The sequence below is a fragment of the Clupea harengus genome, chromosome 1 (assembly GCF_900700415.2).
Source record: "Clupea harengus chromosome 1, Ch_v2.0.2, whole genome shotgun sequence".
In the NCBI taxonomy this organism is placed as follows: domain Eukaryota; kingdom Metazoa; phylum Chordata; class Actinopteri; order Clupeiformes; family Clupeidae; genus Clupea; species Clupea harengus.
Genome location: NC_045152.1, coordinates 19,652,325 through 19,674,795, shown reverse-complemented (window position 1 = coordinate 19,674,795; position 22,471 = coordinate 19,652,325). Strand labels below are relative to the sequence as shown.

Here is a 22,471-nt window from a genome sequence, read left to right as displayed (position 1 = left end):
AAGCACGCTAGTGCACTCTTTCAACTCTCTGTTTAGACAAGTTTGCCTTGTGTGATAGCTAGTTGGAATGGAGACGGGAAAGGACAGATAGTTGACAGATCAACAACAAGTTGGATGTCACCCATGCATTTTTGTAACACGTTATAGCACGTCTTAGCAAATGTGCCGAAATGTCAGTCTAACTTTTAATCGCAGTACGTGGATTATTATATGGCATAAACCTCGAATTCTGTGACTGAGTCAGCTTGTTGGCTAACGCTGTGTTTGGAACAGTGAAAATGAATAACTTATCGTTTGACGATCCCTCGTTGGATAATTTGGATCCAAGTCTATCACTGAATGATCCCAGTGATATTGACACGGCTCTACTGAACGATATTGATGGTATGTAACTAGATTTTCGATGACTGACCATCTTTTGAAAAGTTGGAAGCTAGTTAGCTAGCCGGCAGTCAAGCAATGCGAGTGTCAGAGTGTTAATTTAATTTTGCTTGCCTGTTTACCAACAGGTCCAAGTTGCAATTGTAATTGTTAACTAACATATGCGGCTAAACATTGCCTGCAAGTCAGCCACAATCAAAACTTATGTGTTGATTGACTTGAATGGACCAACTCCGAGTTTAAAGGGAGGAATGGACGTTGTCAGGGTCCGCATGTGATTTTACATGGACCGCTTCTTTTATAAACTGGCTAACGTTAGATAGGTACTGGACTGGTCTAGGTAGCTAACCCAAGCTTGTTAATGTAGTCAGTTGGCTCCACATTCGTTTCAGAAGAGTTGCCACTTGAAAAAAAAATCACTGCAACTAGGCTTTGAATACAATGCGTATTAATACTGATTATTAACTGGTAGATTACTGTACTGTATGATAAATGCAATGCAATATGGAGTTGTGATTTTGACTCTGCCCCGCCCCCTTGAACTTGTACAAATGATTATTTTTAGGTCTATCAAAAAAAAAAAGATTTAGTAAAGATTGAGATATTATGAAATGTAGTGCTTCCTAACTATAAAAACTATCGACTGTAGGTGTTGTAAAAGTAGATGTTTAGTTGGTTCTGCATTGACTTATCTTCTGGCCTACTGTAGTGTGACCGCGAGTAACCTCGTATTGAGTATGACGCCAGTGACCGATAGTAACCTCGTCTGCTCGAGCTGTTAACGCGCGCTTCCCACCTCCCTTTCTTAGGGGCTGGTCCGCATAGCAAGGCGCCATGGTCGCCTCTCATTGGTCGAGAGCGATCACCTCATACAAAACACTGGTTTACAAATTCCCGGCTGCCATGTTTCGCTACGAATAGTATAATATTTCTCCTATTAGTCCTTTATCTGTCCATTAGGACGTAAAACATGATTACAAAACACAAAACAAAAAAACGATTGACATAGCGATAAATGAAAGCCCTTATACTACACATATGGTAGAAATTAGAATTGCAAAAATGGTTTGTAACGGGTCAGATGTAATTTCAGCAATGTGTTCCAATTCCCATGGCATACTGTGACATGGGATAGTACACCCACAAATGTAAATTCTTCCATTATGTAAATATCTTCTTACTCAGCAGTAACCCAAAGCAGCGGTTATTCACTGTTCTATTGGCATTTGTCTAAATTAATAACGTGCCGTTTTAATTTTGGACAGCTACTCCTTTTGCCACAGGTAATCATGACTGTGTCTGGTTTGCTGGTTGCTACAGCATAAAAGTGGTTCAGGAAAATGTTAGTTACCAGGGAGCGTTGGCCATCATATCAATTTCCTTGAGTTAAGCTATTGCTGTTCAATTATGCTCAGGGGAAACAGCACGTCATGTTTCCTATCTGCCTCATGTAAAACACACTGAGGTATTCTGTCCTAGTGTAGTTACTACATCAATTCCTCTTGCATGTCAAGCTGGGAATTTCCAGTACAGCACATTTCATGTTAACATACTGGTTGTAACATACTGGTCATAACATAAGTGTATGGGGTCTGTTAAAACACAACGAAAAAGAAAGCTGTACTAGGTGCTCCTGTTTAGAATGCTATTTTAACTAGGTCCCAATAGTGGTAAACTGCATATGTACAAGTTTTCATTTCCAAGTGCACTGTTGTGAGTGTTTGAGACCCTCTTTGTTCACCAAGATCATCTCTTATCTTCTGCTCTAGATATGCTCCAGCTCATCAACAACCAGGACATGGAGTTTGGCAGCCTGTTCGACCATCCTCAGTTTGGCTCGGGGCCGCCCCTCGCCCCGGACCCACCGGCGCTGCCCCTTATCAGCACCGCTCCGTCGGTCCCGGCCTCCTCCCCCTCTCCCCCCTCCTCGTCCACCACCTCCACCACGTCCTCCATCCTGAGTAGCAGCCCCCACCTGGATGCCCTGCTTGGCCCCCCCATCTCGCGCAGCTCCCCCTCCCCGGACAAGCTCTTCCAGCAGCCCACCTTCCAGCAGGCCCCTCTTGCCCAGGTGACCGCTGCCCCAGCATCCACGCGCCCAAAGCAGACGGTCGCCCCTCAGGTCCAGGCCGCCAGCACGCCTGCGCCCGCTCCGGGCCCCCTGCTCGCGGGGAAGATAACGCCCTACAGCCCCCCCAACCCCCAGGCCCTCTTCAGTTCGCCCTCAACCCCTCAGCAACAACCGCAGCAGCTGGTCTTCCCTGCCCATAGTGCATACCAAGGTGAGGAGGGCTTGGCTTGGGTTGAGGGTCTATGGCATATCCCTGTTATTCAGCTAAACCTCAGAGGAAAGAAGGGTGCAGGGCTTTCATGTTAATGCCCGAGAGTAATTGATTTGGCCGGACACTGATGTTTATCTGAAAGAGGAGAATGCCACCGGTTCCTGTTGGCGATATTTGAGCAGTTGGATCAGAGCCTCTGTTGTCAGTAGTTAGTGGGGAAGGAAGTGAGCCAGTGCTTTGGATCAAGATTAATTTGAATGTGTGGTAGAGGTCCTTGCCTGGCAGGAATGGAGTGACTTGTTCAGGTTTAAAATGGCAACAAGAACGCTTGAAACATACCAAGCTGAACTTTTCATACATTTTCTTTTCTTGTTGGGATGTGCGTCAAAGGAAGCAAGTATTCAAATGTGTTGACAAGGAAAAGTCCAAGAGGCACTACATTAGTGTTTTACCAGTATATTGGGACATGGTTTATTTAATTGGTTTTCAAAGAACTAGGGGTTCGGTCAGATGTTTTTTTCCCAGATAATTGCTCCTCAGTTCAGGGTTGACCTGAAGAAGTTAGTCAGTATTATGCGAAAATCAAAATCATCTAATAATCTTCCGTGATGATTTGAGTAAGCTCATTAGTGGATTAATAGCCTTGGTCTTTAAAACATTGCAGATTCAAATTTTGCTGAGATGAGCCTGACTCTAATCACAAGAAGGTTGTCATTTTATCCTCCATTAGTAAAGTTTCAATTTCCATTTTTTTTAAATGCTATTCACTGTGTTGAATGAATGTTCTATCAGTATATTGTGTCTCGTGCAAACAAAATGGCCTAACAGAAATGTCCCTTTTAGGAGGTTGATGGCTGTGTTGTTGTGATGGACAGCGCGGCTGTAGTCAGGTGATTGAGCGGATGGCGCTGGCTTACCTTTTATGATTGTGTTTTGGAAGGTGAGAGTTCTTTTTTACAAATGTATGAGGCAGAAATGGCTGAAGAGAAATCCCAACGATGTAAACGTGGAAGGATGGGAGGGTAGGGTATACTTCATGGGAAAAATGAGAGGAAAACCACAAATGCAGCCAACTGGAAGAATCCCCCCCCCCACCCCCCATTGTTGACGTGGTGGTTTTCTGAAAGCCTCATGTCACGTCACGCCATGGTTTTGTTTGGGTGTGTGTCCTTAGCATGCTGTGAGTGGAGGCCCTGAAGCTTAGAGTGACGAGGTGGTGCGTGTCACTCCAGTCATGGCCACAAGACACCATCAGTATCTCATTAAGAGCAGTGAGCCAGCTTAACCGCCAGGGGTGTAAGAAAATATTGATACTATTGAGTATCACAATATTAAGTTTTGTGTTTCTGTATCGATTCTTAAAAACACTATCGATTTTTTTTTCATTAATAGTTTACATGCAAAGATTCGTGGCAGGCGGTGGTTCATTTAGTTTAACCCCCTGGACCACTAGACAGCAGTTTAGCAGTATCGCAGTATATCACAATATATGGAATGGTAACCCCTGTATCATGATCCATCATATCGCCAGATTCTTGCCAACACACACAGCCCTATTAACTGCCCCAGATGGGTCGCATCATGCCATCACCACCCCACACCAAATAGTGGCGCGTGCACATTGCGAGTCTGTGGTGTTCATTTATCTAGTTATTTCCTGTGTGTTCACTGGACAGCTGTGTTCAGTGTTCTGTTCTGTTTTCAGCTGTGCGGACACATACTGTAAACAGACACTTTTGGACATTAGCTATTGTTGCACCAACATCGTTTTTGACTATCCATTCAACTTCGACGATTTATCTTTGGAATTAGAAAGATCAAAGAGGACCACTCTGGGTACCAACTGGGTATCAGCACATCCCTCTGCACCTCTGGACCCCAGTCTGTTAACTTAGACAACCTCTGCTCCTCCTCTACCACTCTTCTATAAACACCGGTGTACCACAAGGCTGCGTGCTGGGCCCTCTTCTGTACTCCCTGTTCACCCATTATTGCATTCCTGTTTATGGCTTCAACACCATAATCAAGTGGTAGGTCTGATTCAGAGGTGACAACGAGACGGCCTACAGGGATGAAGTTCAACACCAACAACAACCTGGCACTTAACACCCAGAAGACCTAGTAGATCATTGAGGACTTCAGGCTGGCTAGAAGGCATGCACACACCCTCATCTACATCAACAGAGCTGTAGTAGAGCGTTTGTCAAGGTTTAAGTTTACATCTCCGGTGATCTTGTTATCTACATCTCCGTGAACACCTCCATCCTGGTCAAAAAGGCACAACCACACCTTTCCGCAGAGACCGTAGACAACTCCAGCGGATGATAAAAACTGCCCAACAGATCACCAGCACCCAGTTACTCACCATCAAGAACATTTATCACAAGAGAAGAGAGAGGAGAAACATCATATAATAATGCCTCCCACCCTAACCATGGACTTCACCCCCCTCCCATCCACAAGCAGGCTCTCGAAGAGCTTCTTCCCCGAGGCTGTGACCCTGCTACACCACCACTCTAATAGCATCATTGCACTCATTACTGCGCTGATTACAGTACTTTAACAGTAAACATATTTAATATTATTTAGTATACTGTAACTCTGAACTGTCCATCACTGTAGGTATTGTAAAATATAGCATCATTAATTCATGAATACTTTTGTAGCATTTCAGTAAATTCTACTATATTTTTGCACTTCTGGTTAGATGCTAACTGCAATTCATTGGCTTTGTACCTGTAATCTGCACAATAATAAAGTTGAACCCAGTCTAATCTAATCTAATCTAACTAATCTGATCACCTGATGGCTTAGCAGGGTTGGACGATGCAATGTCACGAATGTGCAAGCGGCAAAGGGGTCACATGATCATTTTTAGCCGTGGGCTGATTGGACACGTGCCCTGTCTTAGAGGGGAAATCACCTGCTGATGATGTCATAGCGGTGACTAAGGAGGAAGTGGTGATGTCGGTGACGTGCACCTTGTCACGGAGTCTTTATGTAAGCGCAGGAGAGGTCTGTGGCGTGTGTGTGTGTGTACAGGGTGTGCTGTGTGATGTATGGATGTGTAGTCTACTGACCTGCTCTCACCCAATGACCCCGTCACACAGTGCGATATCTCTACGGGTGAACAGGTGAAAGGTCGCTCAGCTCCCGAGTCATAAACAGAACTGTGAGAGAATGTGCCCGCCCGTCACCATGGATACAGATATCAATTAGCTACTGTTGGTTACCGGGAGGAGGGGCAGGTCAAGGTGCAGCTGTGGCACACAGACATAGTAATGTTGACCATATTTTATTGTTTTAAGATGCATTGTAATCATGGACCAAGTTCAGCGTTTGTCTCTCTGTGTTTTGAAACATGATGTTACCATGAGAATAGCCATGGGTGCTGACACTGCTTTAAGCCTAAATTGCATACCTACTTGAAACATGATGTTGGGCTTTGTTTTCAAGCAGAAAGCATCAATGGACTGTAGTTATGTCTTTCTTTAGAGTTATGGCATATGCTGCAAATAGGTCCCTGACCATTTTTTCTTTTGTCTCTTCAGCGGTGAACCAGGTTAGCACTCCTCAGGTGGTCACCAGCCTGACCACCACGCCCCAGAGTGTCCGCCCCGTGACCATCCAGGCCCAGGTGCAGAGCCTGCCCACCCCCACCATGCTCACCACCACCTCCACCATGCCTACTCACACCATCTCCCAACACGTGCAACAGGTCTGTGTGTGTGTGTGTGTGTGTGTGCGTGTGCGTGTGCGTGTGTGGAGGGGGAGTTGTATGTGTCTAAGAGAAGATTTAACTTGAATGATAACACACCTGTGTTGATTCACCAGGACTGAGCACTTTTGGTGTGTGTGTGTGTTGAATGTTTGCTGTTATGTGTGTTCATGTGTTCAAGGGTGTGTTTTCTGTCTCCGTGTGCTTAGATACAGGAGCTAAGTATTGCCTCTGTCTCCCGTGCAGGTCCTGCTGCAGCCGCAGTTCATCAAGGCCGACTCCCTGCTGCTCACCACCCTCAAGCCAGACCACGGCACCATGGTGACCACCATGGCCACGCCTATCTGCACCTCTTTGACCTCCACCACCGCGCCCATCCAGGGCACCTCGCTACAGGTACATAATCACACACTGAGAACACACACACTGAGAACACACACACTGAGAACACACACTGAGAACACACACTGAGAACACACACGGAGAACACACACGGACGGAAGATCACCAGAAGTTCAATTGTCTTGTTTTTGTCTTGGACATCCCCTGCAGTTCCCTCTCTGCCTGGGAATGAAAACCACAAATGATCTCCCTCCAAACACTTCTCATGTCCTCTCTTCTCCTCTTCTCTCCTCTCCTTCCTCTTTTTCTCCTCCTCCCCCCTCCGCTCCTCTCCCTCTCTCTCAGGCTCTAATGAGCGGAGGCACCATCCTCACCACGATGCCGCTCGTCATGGACACGGACAAGATGCCCATCAACCGCATCGCCATCTGCGGGAAGCCTGGATTCCAGCCGCCCAAGGGCGAGAAGCGCACCGCGCACAACGCCATCGAGAAGCGATACCGCTCCTCCATCAACGACAAGATTCTGGAGCTCAAAGACCTGGTGGCCGGCACCGAGGCCAAGGTTGGACCTGCTTCCCTCTCATATTGTCATATGTGAAGTACTGTAACCATGGTTGTGGTCTGGATACCTGAAATACAAAATGTCAATACAAACTGACAACAGTTACAGTTGATTCTTTTTTTTATTAATTTTTTAGCATTGACACATATTTTACTTCAGACACCCTCTTGTTTGTAAAGATAGTCTGGAATTCCTGTCCTTTTAGACCGCTCTCAGTTTTTTTGTTGTTGTTTTTTTGGAGTTTGAACTTGAGGTCTCATCAAGTTTTGACAACTTAGTTTACGGTAACTTAATGATGAGGACCTGAAACCCTGCTGTGTTGACGTTGTTTGTGAACAAGCTACTCTGTGGTTTTCCTAACACGTGAACGTAAGGCAAAGCATGTGACTGGAGTTTTGGCGGAGAGACAGGAGAGATTGCACAGGACCTTTTCACTCCTCTCATCTCACTACTCTCATCTCACTCCTCTCAATCTCTCCCCCCACAGCTCAACAAGTCTGCTGTGCTGCGTAAGGCCATCGACTACATCCGCTACATTCAGCAGACCAACCAGAAGCTCAAGCAGGAGAACATGGCACTCAAGATGTCCACCCAGAAGAACAGTAAGGCCCACCTTTGGTGGAACTTCCCAGTTCTGTGTCCTGCCTTTCCACTGATGTTGATGAACACTCCTACTCTTCCTGCTCACCTCGTCTTTCTTCTCCTCCTCGTCCTTCTGCAGAGTCCCTGAAGGACCTTGTTGCCATGGAGGTGGATGGGCCCAAGGTGGAAGTCAAGAACGAGCTGCCCACACCCCCACCCTCGGAGGGTGGTTCCCCTGACAACAGCCCCTTCTCCCACTGCGGCAGTGACTCAGAGCCCGACTCCCCCATGGTGGAGGACAGCAAGGTGGGCTGCTGCTGCTGCTGCTGCTGCTGCTGCTGCTGCTGCTGCTGCTGTGGGGATATGTTGGGTTTGGGGGGTGGGATGTAGAGAAGATGTGTGGAGGTTCTGCATCTTATTGAACAGGGCTGTGTACTTCTATAAACCATTAGCTCTCATTTGACAATGAAAACTGTTGAGTTTTACATTTGAGTGGGAATTATCATACTAAGATTGACCACATGCAAAAGTGTGTGTGTGTGTGTGTGTGTGTGTGTGTGTGTGTGTGTGTGTGTGTGTGTGTGTGTGTGTGTGTGTGTGTGTGTGTGTGTGTGTGTGTGTGTGTGTGTGTGTGTGTGTGTGTGTGTGTGTGTGTGTGTGCGCGCGCGCATATATCATACCCAGTGATGTATACTCGCTCACTCCAATGTTAACTCCCAAGTTATTTGTTTCAGTGTTTATTTAATTATAATCTTTCCTACCTTCTGTCTGTTTCCCTGTTCCCTCTTTCTCTCTCTCTCTCTCTCTCTCTCTCGCTCTCTCTCTTAGATGGAGCATGCTGCATCAGGCAGTGCAGGGATGCTGGACCGTGCCCGTATGGCCCTGTGTGTCTTCACCTTCCTCTTCCTCTCCTTCAACCCTCTCTCTGCCCTGGTGTGTGGGAGCGATGCCACCAGCTCCTCGGCCACCGCTGGGGGGCACGGCTCGGGCAGGAACATGCTGGGCTTGGACAGTGCAGGTATGACGCCAACACTCCCTCACTTCCTCACTACCTCAAACAAGACCACCACCATGTCTCTTACTGTCTTTTTGCCATTAAAGTGCTATGTATATCCATATATATGTCTATTTCTATATAAAAACGTTGTTATTATTAGACAAATTTACTACAAACCAAGTTTTGGTTTTCTTGAAACGAACTGTGAAAGGGCAGATTAATGCAAGGTTGAGTGAATGGATGTCTGGGATGGGATCTAATAAGGAGAAGACAAGACAAACATTAATCTTGAGCATGTGATGTCTGTTAAGAAACTCAGTTAAAAAGAATGTTGAGATCACTTGGTGACGCCTGTGTCGTCCCGCTTCACAGCGGAGTCTCAGGGCTGGCTGGACTGGATGCTGCCCGCCCTCCTGGTGTGGATGCTCAACGGGGTTCTGGTGGTGGGGGTCCTGGTCCGGCTGCTGGTCTACGGAGAGCCCGTCACCAGACCCCACTCTGGCTCCTCCGTGCTCTTCTGGAGGCATCGCAAGCAAGCTGATTTGGATCTCGCTCGGGTAATAACACAGAACACACACAACTTAGTCTTAATATGTTCTTATTTGCATGTACTGTGCTTTTATTTTGTCGTTTCATCTAGTTTGAATGCTTTTATTTTTCACAGTACAGTACATAGACATTGTTTATTGTCTGTATTATAATATAATAAAGTGTATCATCTGAGAACTATTATAACTGTCAATATACTCTCTCTTTCTTCCTTCGCCTCCTTCTCTCCCTCCCTGTCCTGCTGTCTATTTCTCCCTCCCTCCCTCCCTCCCTCTCTCCATGTCTTCCCCCCTCTGTAGGGTGACTTCGCTCAGGCCTCCCAGAACCTGTGGACATGCCTGAAGGCGCTGGGCCGACCGCTGCCCATCTCTCAGCTGGACCAGGTGTGCGCGGCGCTGTGGGCCGGCCTGAGGCTGTGCCTGCAGCGCCTGTGGGTGGGCCGCTGGCTGGCCGCCAGGGCCGGGGGCCGCCTGCGCCACAACCGCCCCCTGCAGGAGGACGCGCGCAAGAGCAGCCGGGACGCCGCACTGGTCTACCACCGCCTGCATCAGCTGCACATGACCGGTGAGCAGGGGAAGTGGAAGGGGAAGTACTTACTCTGTGTGTGTGTGTGTGTGTGTGTGTGTGTGTGTGTTTTTTGATGTTCTATATTTGTCTGCTGTGCGCGTCTGTGTGTTTTGTAAGAAAGCTCAACACACTGTCCATATAAAAAACATTTTCTAGTTCATGTCATGTATGATTGAATGTCACCAGTGGAGGTCAAAGGTCAGATACTAACTGCTCCCCTGCTGCAGGTAAGCTGTGTGGGAGCCACCTTGAGGCCATCCACATGGCCCTGAGTGCTGTCAACCTGGCGGAATGTGCCAGAGACTGCCTGCCTGTGGCCACACTGGCCGAAATCTACGTGTCCGCTGCCCTGCGCGTCAAGGCTAGCCTTCCCAGGATCCTTCACTTCACCTCAGTAAGTTCCTCATACTGTACAACTATTCTGGACTGTTGTTCCTCCTTGGGTCTGGAGGCTTGAATATTAAAGTGTGTTCTGTAAACTCAGATGCCTCTCTCCTCCCCCCCCCCCCCCCTCAGAGAGTGTTCTTGAGCAGTGCGCGGCAGGCCTGTCTGTCTCCCAGCGGCAGTGTCCCCCCAGCCATGCAGTGGCTCTGTCACCCCCTGGGCCACCGCTTCTTCATAGACGGGGACTGGACCGTGCGCAGCTCCCCCCGTGAGAGCATCTACAGCCAGGCCGGAAACTCAGGTTTGACCCCCCCCCCCCCCCCCCCATTATCTTTGTGTATTTTTGCATTTTTTTTGTGTGCATTTATTTCTGTGTTTACGAGCGCTTAAAGCACATGTTTCATTTTCGGGACCACCTCCTTTGTGTGCAGTGGACCCCCTGGCCCAGGTGACTCAGGCCTTCCGGGAGCACCTGCTGGAGAAGGCCCTGTACTGCGTGGCCCAGCCGCGTGGAGAGAAGCCCACCAATGAGGGCGAGGGGTACGTGCCTGCATGCCCTAGTCCCCCCCCCGTCCCCGTCACACACTGTACTTCTCCCAGCAGTCAAAGGGCCTTCTGTTCTCCTCAGTCTCCTCTTCATTGTCATGCACAGCTTGCTTTTTGGTACAGATTGCTTGATTCTCTCTACTGTCTGAAACTGATCTGTGTGTGTGTGTGTGTGTGTGTGTGTGTGTGTGTGTGTGTGTGTGTGTGTGTGTGTGTGTGTGTGTGTGTGTGTGTGTGTGTGTGTGTGTGTGTGTGTCCTTCAGTGAGTACTCTGATTCTCTTGAGTACCTTCAGCTACTGACCAGCGCTTCAGATGCTGCTGGAGCCACAACCCAGTGTTTTGCTATCGGCTCCAATATGGCTATTGTTACAGGTGAGTTGGTATTGCTTATGATGTATATTAGTGTTGCGTTGTCAGCCAGGTGTTGATTCTTAATCTTTTTGTCACTCAAAGTAGTGGTTTTCTTCAGTGGCAGTGCTGGTGTTGGTGTGTTTCTGTGTGGTGGTGAGCCAATCTTCTCTCCCTCTGTAGGTTGTGACCCTCACTCCAAGTGGTGGTCGTCTCTGGCCATCGTGTTCATTAACTGGCTGCAGGGCGATGACGTCGCAGCCGAGAGGCTCTACCCAGCCGTGGAGCACCTGCCCCGCAGCCTACAGGCATCAGAGTGAGTGTCTCTCTCTCTCTCTCTCTCTCTCTCTCTCACACACACACACACACACACACACACACACACACACACACACACACAGACGCATGCATATCTTCATACATGCTCGTATCAACTCCGATATATTTTCGTAGGCCCACAGGCACTCATACACAAAAACATTAATTGAAAACACCTACACCAGAGTAATAGCCACACAACTTTCAGAAATAATAGATTACCAAAGTTCCAAAATTCTGACAAAAGCAGCAACCGTGTCGATACATTAAGCAGGATTATCTTCTCCTAGTACACCTGCCAGCTGGTAGCTCAGCCTGTCTCAGCACATCATAGCCCCACTATGGAAAAACAGGACTCCATGAAAAATTCATCAGCGTCTAGCATAGAGTGTTTGTGTGTGTGTGTGTGTGTGTGTGTGTGTGTGTGTGTGTGTGTGTGTGCCTGTGCCTGTGTGTATTAAGACACATCGCGGAGGATGTAAAAGTTTAATCAGGCGAGCCAGCTGGCTTGTTCTGCTGTGTTCTCCGTGTCACGGTGTCCCGCCTCCATCTCCCCCTCCAGGAGCCCACTGCCCAAAGCAGCCCTGAGTGTGTTCAGAGCAGTGCGCACCCTGCTGGCCAAACCAGAGAACTGCCAGCTGAGCCTGAGCTACTGCGAGCGAGCCAGTGGCCTGCTGCGAGACAGCCTCAACCTGGGGCCCAACTGCCACTGCAGCGCAATAGACAAGGTGAGGACACACACACACACACACACAGACACACACACGCACACACACACACACACACACACACACACACACAAACAGTTATTCCCCTGTGTTCCCCTGCAGTGCTCTTCTGTCAGTGTAATGTGAGTAGGCTACACTCATGTGTACATTTCCACTGTGTACATTAGCCTTTTGTGACACAGCTACCTCCTGAACATATATTTAGTTGATGGTTATGTAATTCACTCAGTGCCACTCTACCATCATGGGTAAGATGGGAATAGAATGCAGCCGTTGGAGGAGTCCTTCCTTGAGGAGCTGCTGGCCTGCAGGAGGGCTCTGTGCTGGGGAGGCACTGGACTGACGGTCCCTGGCTGGAGCTGTGGTGCATTGTAGTTGCATTGCATGTATCTTCACCGAGTGCAATGTGCCTGCAGTGCAACACAGAGTTGGGCCACTATCAGTCGTCAACCGTCAGACACACACACACACTGTTTGTGTCTCTCCATGGCTGTGTTACATTGCTGAGGAGCAGTGTGATGCACATTCATTTTGAGAGACCCAACAGGATGTTATCAAACTTATTTAGATATGAGATTAATTGTAGTGGAGGCTCAGAAGTGTGACCATTTTAGCAGCTTTACTTGTGGTTAATTAGTCATGGTTAATTTGTTAGTCTGATGAATTTGAATGTTCTTAACCTTTTTTTCCTGAAAGTGAAAATGAAAAAAAATTAAAAATACAGTATAGATTACAGAAGGTGAAAAAAAATAACGCATACACATACAGGCAAATAACACTAAACTCTCTACCGCCCCCCTCAGGTGGTGCAGTTGCTGCTGTGTGACCTGCTGCTTGTCACGCGCACTAACGTGTGGCGGGCGGTGCAGGCCCAGGGTGCCCCAGTGACGACCACGGCCTCCCAGCAGGCGTCTCCGGCCGAGCTGCACGGCTTCCAGCAGGACCTCAGCTCCCTCAGGAAGCTCGCCCAGAGCTTCAGGCCCGCCATGCGCAGGGTGAGCGCACACACACACACACACACACACACACACACACACACACACACACACACACACACACACACAGCATCTTCTGTGTGTGCTGTTCCGCACACGCTCACCCAACTTTCAACACACTTCTCTAGAATGCTGTACACAATTCCAAAGCTGTCTGTTAGATATGGGCGTTTCATGTCATTTTGTTCAAATTCCACAACTGATTATAAGCAAATTAAAATAAATGACTAGGCATTTGCTTGAAATGAGTGTTAACCCATGCTGTGTAGTCCTTTCACAGCCCCGGTTTGATTTTTCTTTCATTCATAGCAAGTAAACAATTGCCCTACTTTGGAAAAAAATTCAGCAGTACTATAAACATTGTACACTTTTACACTTACTTACCAGGAAAAGACAGATTAACCATGGACATGGAAAGAATAGGTTAACTATAGATGCAGAAAGTACTGGAATACAATGAACTTGATTCCTCAGGTGACTCTGATGTCTGTCCCTACCCTCTACTACAGTGGAACACTTCACACACAGTTCCAGAATATTCTACACACTGTGCACTCTGAGAATGAGTTTGAGACCCTCGCTGTACCAGAACATTTAAAACACTTAACATAGGAAATAGAACCACACAGCATTCCAGAATATTGCCCACAAGTTTTCATTTATCTGCACATAAAAGTCCAGAAATCTCCTTAAGTGGACCTTATTGAAAACCACTGGCAGGGTTGTTGGCTGCCTTATTAGCACAATGACTGCTGCCTGTTACCCAAGGGTGAGCTGGTTCTTCTGCCCCAGAGTGGGGCATAGCAGGGTTGGCACTAGATGCACCATATGTCCTCTCTGTCTTTGAGAAACCCGCTGGAGCGGCCGTGAGCAATCCATAGTCCATACATCACCTCTCTGGTGTTTTAGTGTCAGAAATACTATTCTACTGCTTCCTCTCGTTCGTTTCCTCTTTCTTTCTTTTCTCTTTCTTTCTTTTTTTTCCCTTTCATTCTCTTTCTCATTCTCTCTCTCTCCTCTAATTTCATTTGTTCCCATCCTCTGCTGAGCATGCGAGAGAGACAGATGAGCATGCGGCTGCATCAATGATGGATGGGAGGGTTTAGCAGCGGTGTGCAGCAGATGAAAGCTGTTAGTGAAATGGTGGGAGGGAGGGGAAGAGAGAGCGGAAGAGAGAGGGAGGAAGAGAGAGAGAGAGAGAGAGAGAGAGAGAGAGAAGGAGAAGATTAGCCAGCGTGGGAGCTATGTGGAGGCCTGCCAGCAAGCTAAAATCCATCTCTCTTCTCTATCTCCCTCTCTCTCTCTTCTGCTCTCTCTTGTTCTCTGTCTCTCGCTTCTTGCTCTCCTTTCATCTCTCCTCCTTTTCATCTCTCTCTTCCACCCTCATTCCTCTTCCCTTTTGTCTTTTTTTGTCTCCCTCCCTTTCCTCCTGCTCCCTTGTGTTCTCTTTCACTTCCTCCTGCTCTCTCTCTCTCTCTCTCTCTCTCTCTCTCTCTCTCTCTCTCTCTTTCACCCTCATTTCCCTTCCCTTTATCTTTTTTTCTGCTCTTTCCTCCATCCCCCGTTTTTTTTTTATATCTTCCCTAATTTTTTTCACTCGTTTGTCCTCTTGTGCCTTCTCTCTTTCCCTTTATCATTCTTCTCATTCTCTCTCTCTTTCCTTCTGCAGTTGTTCTTGCACGAGGCTACAGCCCGCCTGATGGCAGGGGCCAGCCCCACTCGCACACACCAGCTCCTGGACCGCAGCCTGAGACGCCGCACCACTCCTGGAGCCAAGACAGGTGTGTGTGTGTGTGTGTGTGTGTGTGTGTGTGTGTGTGTGTGTGTGTGTGTGTGTGTGTGTGTGTGTGTGTGTGTGTGTGTGTGTGTGTGTGTGTGTGTGTGTGTATTTGTGTTATGACAAAGTATTTGTGTTTTTCTTTTATTGTGTGCCCGTGTATGAGTCAGAAAGGAAAGCGTGTGTGTGTGTGCTCAAGAGCGATGTTGCAAATTGATGCAGTGTTATGATACCGTGGCTGTGTGGCATCCATGCTCTTCTTTTTCCTGTGCTTGTTCTGTCTCTGCGTATGTGTACATAGAGATGCTCATATTTTCTGTGTGTGTGTGTCCGTGTGTGTGTGTGTGTGTGTGTGTGTGTGCGCTTCCAGAGGAGTGTGAGACGCGACCAGGCCAGCGGGAGCAGGCGGAGGCGGTGATGTTGGCGTGCCGCTATCTGCCACCCTCCTTCCTGTCGGCCCCTGGGCAGCGTGTGGGTATGCTGGCGGACGCTGCCCGCACCCTGGAGAAGCTCGGGGACAAGCGCACCCTCCACGACTGCCAGCAGATGATCATCAAACTGGGCAGTGGCACCACAGTCACCTCCACCTAAATATCACAAAACTCTCTCACACACACACTCACACTCACACACAGACACAGACACTCTTACACACACACACACACACACACCAACTCAGACCCACAGTTGTTTTTGGGCACATGGCCATTTGCCGTCACTCTTGGCTGTTGGTCGGCCCACAGAGATGAGTACAGACTAAGTGAGGGTGTGTCACCCGCTCTTTTCTCTCATTCTCTCATTTCAACCCCCCACACACCTGCCAGCCCCTGCAACGAGAAGATATCCAGAACGAATGTTATCACAGTGTAATAATAATAATTATTATTATAATAATATAAGAAAAAGTGTTTGCATTTTTATATGATATGACTTTTAATGTAATTGTATTTATAGCTTCCCTTCAAAACAAAATTGGGTTGATTTTTGGAATTTTTTTTTTGCTCCCAGAGGTGCACTGTAGTGGCATGGTCTGGCCACTGGGTGGTGTGTTGACGACTGCCACAAAACTGCATCTTGGGCACGGGATTTGGGAATGTAGCGCTTTCTGGAGGGACTCGAACAAATCTCCATACCCATGCGAAAAATCTGGCTGTAGATGCACATACTTTAGCATTTGTCTGTGGGACCGACTTGTTGGTCTGTTCGTGGTCCTGACGCCTGTATAATCGCAGGTCAACGGACTCAGAATGAGCTCAAAAAAGAATTTAGTTTCTGTACAGGATGATTTAGAAGCGCGTCTGCACTACTTTTGCCAGGATGATTTCAACATGAGTTGAGGCTTTACTTTTCTTTTTTCGCTTTTCAGGAATAGAATCATTTGTGTTTTTCCTTTTTGTATATATTTTAAAAGTGTATTTATAAAGTTGTGTAAAAGAAAAGGAGAAGAAAAGGATTTGGATCATCAGTATTCTGCATAATAGCGGAGTTGACTCCTAATCTCCTTGTGTCTTGTAAAGGATGGGAGCGCCTGGATTAGACCCACGACCGTGTTACTTCCGAGAACGAGAGGACGTTGCCGTCGTTGGTGTCGTTGGAAATGTCTTTGAAAGATTTGAATCCCATTTGAGTATTTAAAGAGTTTTTTGCACTATAGTTTGAGAAGAAAAACTTTGTTAGTGTCTTTGTAGCGGCATCAGTGAGGAGGCCGTTCGGCTGCCTTCGCCCCGTGCAAGGTGTCAGTCAGGGTGGAGCTGTTCAGGGCGCCCCCTTTTATCCCAACTGGACAAATGCATCATTTGTGAATTTTGTTCATGAAATCATGATCTATCCAAAGATTGGGGACAGAATCCAGACGGCCATGAGAATTCCAAATCAGCGCTTTTGTCCATCGGCCCGGTCACTTGTTTCACCGAACAGCTCATGTAGCCCGTGTATTTCCAGCTCCTGTTAACCTTTCGTTTGATCGAGTGTCAACTGGAAATATTTACTGTATATCATTTTTTTTCTTCCCTTCTACCAATTTTACTCTTCAGAATGTAAATAAAATCCTGTTTTTGTAACGACTCTTTGGCTATTGACTCATTGTGTGATCCACCCTGGGCACCACACCAGCGGCCTCAGCATGACGTCTAAGTGACCAAAACTCATAAGCCGTAAATCAGGAAATGCACACCAAATGACACTATAAATAGACATGTTATTTCATTGTTTTTAATAACATTTGATAGGCAATGACATATTCATTTTATAGAAAATAAACATCTCTAAGAAATACTATACACAATTATAATAGTACATCACATCTTACATTTAAACAGTCAAATACTTATGTACACGAACCATAGTTAAGAATCTTAAGAACAGGGGTGCAGGTTATGTGATGGCCACACCTGTATTCCCTGGTAAACCTCCTGTTTACCTGTCGTGGTGCTATGGGACTGGGACTGGGATGGGATGGGATGGGGGCAATTCTGCATTATAGAACAGTTTTAATCTCGTACAGACATCAGTGATGAATCATGCCTTAAAGCATTCAGAGCGGCCTCAAGGTCTGACAGAAAGGAGAGGAGAGACAGTGGGGTAGAAATCAAATGAAAAGAACAGGTTCTTTTGGGCCTGTGGTTCTCCTTGCTCTGTGATTTGGACTGATGAGTGCTCCCACAGCTGGGGTGGATAAGTTGGGCAGATGTTTTTTTTTTTTTCAGACACAAAGCTGGACAGAACCCAAGATAGGCAATGGTGCTAAAAATGGTCTTGTGTTCTCATTAACACACATTGAAATACTTCTTGGAAGAGCATTATATTAAAATAAGATTTTAACTCATCATTTATTTGTATTATTGGAATATTTAGACCTGCAAAGCACACCATGTACATTTTTTGTCTTTTTTTTGTCTTTATTTCTTTTTGAACATTTAACATTTAAATCCATCCAGTGGGTGCATGATGCATTGACAGCACGGTTTCACCACACCGCCGTGACAGTAGCACAGTCCGTGAGCTGTGATTGGATGGCAGCAGAGTCTACGAGCTGTGATTGGACAACAGCAGAGTCCGTGAGCTCGGATTGGATGCCAGCAGGGGCAGTGGGCCAAAGCTCCGTCTCCAGGTGTGCCACACAGATAGCATCCATTCCAAGAAAGAAAGAAAGAAAGAAAGAAAGCTGGATGGCACAATCATGTTTTTTTTTCTTCTTTCAAACAGTTCATTTTCCCTTTTTCTCCTCTTCTCTCGTCTGAAGTAAAGGCTTTCTCGAGCATTCCTTTGTGTAGAGCTGACTCTGCTCCCATGGTTAAAGGAAAACAAGAGTAACATCCATGGGAGGATGAAGGTGCAGGGGGGAGGGGGGGGCAGGTGTCAGTATTGCTACAGCAGTACCTTTCTTGTGCTCGGGCGTGAGTGCCCATCCCCCCCTGCTCCGGGCTCCGGCGCTGCGGACCTGAGCGGCGCTGGGCGGATGTCGGCGCGGGCCGATGTAGCTCCGGCCTGGTGGTGCTCATCAGGCTGCAGGTTGGAGTAGCCCCTCTCACTCAGCCTGCAAGAGACAGCGCAGGAGAAGTCATTAAAGAACTCAAAACTCAAACTCAAATGGACTCAACTACAGTGGCTTGCATTACCATTATCTTTCTTTTTTTTTACAAAAGACTTCCCAATCAGTATTGTCATTGTGAACACTTATACTGTAGTATACTGTACTGCTAAAGGCTAAAGTTGTTTGTCTACTTTAATTAAAAAGAAAGTTGAAAACTAAAATATTCTGCTTGCATATGTATTCAACCTCTATAAATTATAACCCCCTAAATTATATTTTTTAATTAAAAACTGTTAAACTATGTAACTATGGAAAGGTATGCAAATGTACCTTGCTAACTGCTAATGAGAAGTTAGCTAGGAACATCAAGGTCATTAAGGGTGTTTCTAAAAGTCAAGGATGCTTCCTTGTTAGGATGGGATCCAAGTCGGTCCTTACTCCAACTGCATCCTTGAAAATTCTCTGAATGAAGGACTCGGCCCTAGGTAGAATTTGAAGGATCTCAGACATCAGAACAATTCTTTGTTGGGATTTGATGATGTACTATCCTTGAAAATGCAGTTGTCAAGGACCATTCCTTGACTTTGAGAAACCCTAAGTGACACAAAGGCTGAAACATCCTTTGGTATGACAGGTATAACACATGTTCTGTCACACCGGAGGACAAAGATGTCACACAAGAGGACAAACTCTCTTTAAGAAGTATTAAAAATAATTAAATAAGATTTATTATTTGTTATAACTCATTCCTATTCTTTTTTTGACTATTTTCAGTTTTTTTAAATGCAAGAATTACATTCATTAAAATATTTTCTGCTGTTTTTGCAGAAAATGTGCACTGTTATAAGACTGAATGAATTGAAGGGGATAAATGAGTGGGAGAGAGAGAGACAATTAACAGGCATCCACACAGAAGAAGGGAGGAGATTCTAAGAGAACGACGCAGAAAGTAAATAGAGTTGAAAAGTTGCCTTGAAAAATGCAGCCATTATATACTTCTTATATAAAAACTCATTCACATAGCTTAATGACTATAGTTTGAGGATCAATCATATCTAGCTGTGCCGCACAGTGGGGAGGTTCTAGAAGAGCTTCGGTAACATACTGAGAGACTAAATGATTACTCACTGTTGAAAGTACTAGGCACAGCTTACACTTGGTTCACTTGTCTAGCCTTATTTAAATTAAGCTTTAATAACATCAGTGGATAACAAGCTAATCATTTATAATGGGTTATGATTGTTCTTTTATAATACATGCATAATTGAATGCTTATAATTGTAGGGTTATCACATTGGAACACATAAGTATGTTATAGTCATTAACTGAAAATGTTGCCAAATGTGGACATTTGATTTGTTGTGACTATTGATTGTAATGAATGGTCCATGAGTTTGAACAAGGACCATGGAAAGAAGTTTGGTTGATAACTTTCTTTCTTCTTAGTTACATAAAAATACTTCTCACTTTCGTTTTAATGCAATAAGTATAATAATCATTTAGTGGGACATAATGTCCTATGGCGTGACACACATAAAAGTACAAACAAATGTTTTACCTTAAAGTACCTTAACAAACAGTTGGGTATTACATTAGGGGAGATATAATCATCACTCATCTTAAATTGGTATAAGTTTCAACAGTTTTGAAAGGATAGCAAAGTGAATTTGATCTTTCCTAGGATTCATTGGATGAAACCGATTCCAACCGGAAAGAAAGCCACTGGTGAACGTGCACGAGAGACATAAGATGAGGTGGACAGACTCTGGGTCAAACACAGGGAGAAAGAGATCGTTAGATGTCCAGCCATGTGTCCTTCTGAAGAAAGACAAGAAGGGCACGTTTTTATCTACAAAAGTGTTAATGGTTGAATAAATGTTTCAGCAAATAGTTGACCATTCTAATGGAATAGTTTATATTGGCTGTAGGCTCTGTAGATTATTCTCCTGAGGTATCCTTAATGTATGAGGCTGAGCATTTACATCTGATGTGTATTAATAAATGCAGAATGTTCTAGATCAGTCCTCATTTATCTCATTAGTGTATTACTGAGCAGACTGGTGCAGTGGATGATGGGGAGGACCACATGAGTACTAGCCACCATACTGCACCGTGAACCAGAGGAGGATTAGCCACCATACTGCACCGTGAACCAGAGGAGGATTAGCCACCATACTGCACCGTGAACCAGAGGAGGATTAGCCACCATACTGCACAGTGAACCAGAGGAGGATTAGCCACCATACTGCACAGTGAGGCCAGACTGCCAGAAGATGGGGCCCAATGTGGACATCATTCACTAACGCCTCAAGAAAGCACAGAAATACTGAAGACACTATATTCAACAACAGACCACTGCAGAGGTCTGACAAGAACTCCCCTGCTTCTCTGTTCCAGTCTTGGTGAGTGTTGTATCCAATATATAACACATGGTGATTGAAATGTATTTTTAACAGCACACAGAGAAGATGTTAATGTACATTGGTTTAGTAGATATGTAATTGTGCACTTTGCATGACTAATTCAAATACATCTACTCTGCACATGAAGTCGGACAAGCGTGTTCAAGGCCCATGTTTCCACAATGTGACGCACACTAGCCACTAAGCAACCTCAGGACCTGTGGCTCTTCACTGTGGGACTTTAAATGTAAGGTGAATGACTGTTTTGTCCTGATCACATTCCAGGGTATGTGCAGAATTGTTGAGATTGTTTAGTAATATTGATAATACCAAATGATTGAATAGAATAAATGATCAAATATTCAATATTTGCTTCTGAATGCTGATAACGTGAACTGATTTAATCTGCATGTTTTGTTCTAGCTATGTGAATAGGCATGACACTTCTTAAGAAGAAAAGAAGAACATGTGTGACTAGCTGTACAGTACTGGATAAGACACTGCTTGATACAGGGGGTTGAGGAAAGATAAGAAACAGCTGCAGCTGAATAAATACTGCGTTTAGTTTCATTGCACCTTACCTTTAGGTCATGAAGCCACATATAGCTGCCATATTATTTCATATTAATTTATTCCCTTATTAATTTCAGATTTTATTTAATCTGTTTTAGGCCTTTAAACCACATTAAGCTCAATCGTTTTCAATTCATTTTCAACTGGAGATCCTGCCATAGTTTTTTTTACCAGGTTATTGATTTACCTTTAAAATACCTTTAAAATATTCACCACAGTATCTGCTTGTATCCCTCTTATGTCTGAGTTAAAGAGGGATTTTTCTATTTTGATTTTAGGTCATTAAGCCATGATAAAACCTCATTACATGAATGCGGACATACTCCTCCTTTTTCAAGGTAAATACTCAGCTTCTTGTTATAGATAAGATTAGTCAGTGTCTGTGAGGGGCAATCTTGAATTTTTTTCATTTGAAATAGATAAATGTGTGGTCAAAATGCATTGCCAGTTTCTGGATTTGGATTTTGGATTTTATGCTACCACCTAGTGGCCAAAAAATGACACAACTCCCATCAACTGGAAAATAGCCATACAACAGCCCTTTTCACAAACATGGCTGCTGTATTTCCTCAGGGTATAGATCATTTCTCACCATTGCCAGCGATGTTAAAAAGCCAACTTTATGTCGCCCATATCTCAGTCAGTGTCAGTGATCGCTCTAGTTTCAACATAATGTCAAACAACAATACAGCTGTTGTGTCCGACATATTTTGGATATATTTTGTACCGCACATGTATTAAAAAAAGTTATTTGATCGAAGGTTACAAAATACTAACAGTACAGAAATTAGAGTTATTCAGTTAACATTTTGTGACCCTTGATCACAATTATTTACGCACTAACAACAGAGTTCCAAAAAGAACCAAAAAGAACCAAAAAGAACC

At 45.4% G+C, this 22,471-nt stretch overlaps 2 protein-coding genes and 1 long non-coding RNA gene across 3 annotated transcripts in view; 2 read left to right on the top strand and 1 right to left on the bottom strand.

Annotated features, from left to right (window-relative positions):
• On the top strand, positions 1 to 17,143 carry srebf1 (sterol regulatory element binding transcription factor 1). The gene is made up of 19 exons (XM_031570362.2): positions 1 to 384; positions 2,151 to 2,663; positions 6,215 to 6,381; positions 6,628 to 6,777; positions 7,069 to 7,287; positions 7,775 to 7,889; positions 8,009 to 8,175; positions 8,698 to 8,887; positions 9,239 to 9,423; positions 9,715 to 9,979; positions 10,210 to 10,376; positions 10,499 to 10,667; positions 10,798 to 10,906; positions 11,176 to 11,285; positions 11,445 to 11,577; positions 12,142 to 12,307; positions 13,111 to 13,302; positions 14,972 to 15,083; positions 15,450 to 17,143. Exons 1-19 carry the CDS (start codon positions 279 to 281, stop codon positions 15,668 to 15,670), a joined length of 3,456 nt encoding a protein of 1,151 aa, XP_031426222.1. The 5' UTR covers positions 1 to 278; the 3' UTR covers positions 15,671 to 17,143.
• Positions 17,144 to 17,270: 127 nt separating this feature from the next.
• LOC105898524 (retinoic acid-induced protein 1) overlaps positions 17,271 to 22,471 on the bottom strand; it is a 57,086-nt gene continuing 51,885 nt past the window's right edge. Inside the window, exon 5 of the mRNA XM_031570355.2 lies at positions 17,271 to 18,614. Coding sequence (XP_031426215.1) covers positions 18,606 to 18,614 — 9 coding nt within the window. The 3' untranslated portion in view covers positions 17,271 to 18,605. The remainder of the gene's footprint in view (positions 18,615 to 22,471) is intronic.
• LOC116221076 overlaps positions 20,079 to 22,471 on the top strand; it is a 3,744-nt gene continuing 1,351 nt past the window's right edge. The window contains exons 1-3 of the long non-coding RNA XR_004164006.1: positions 20,079 to 21,013; positions 21,162 to 21,760; positions 21,865 to 21,924. This is a non-coding gene — a long non-coding RNA (uncharacterized LOC116221076). The remainder of the gene's footprint in view (positions 21,014 to 21,161; positions 21,761 to 21,864; positions 21,925 to 22,471) is intronic.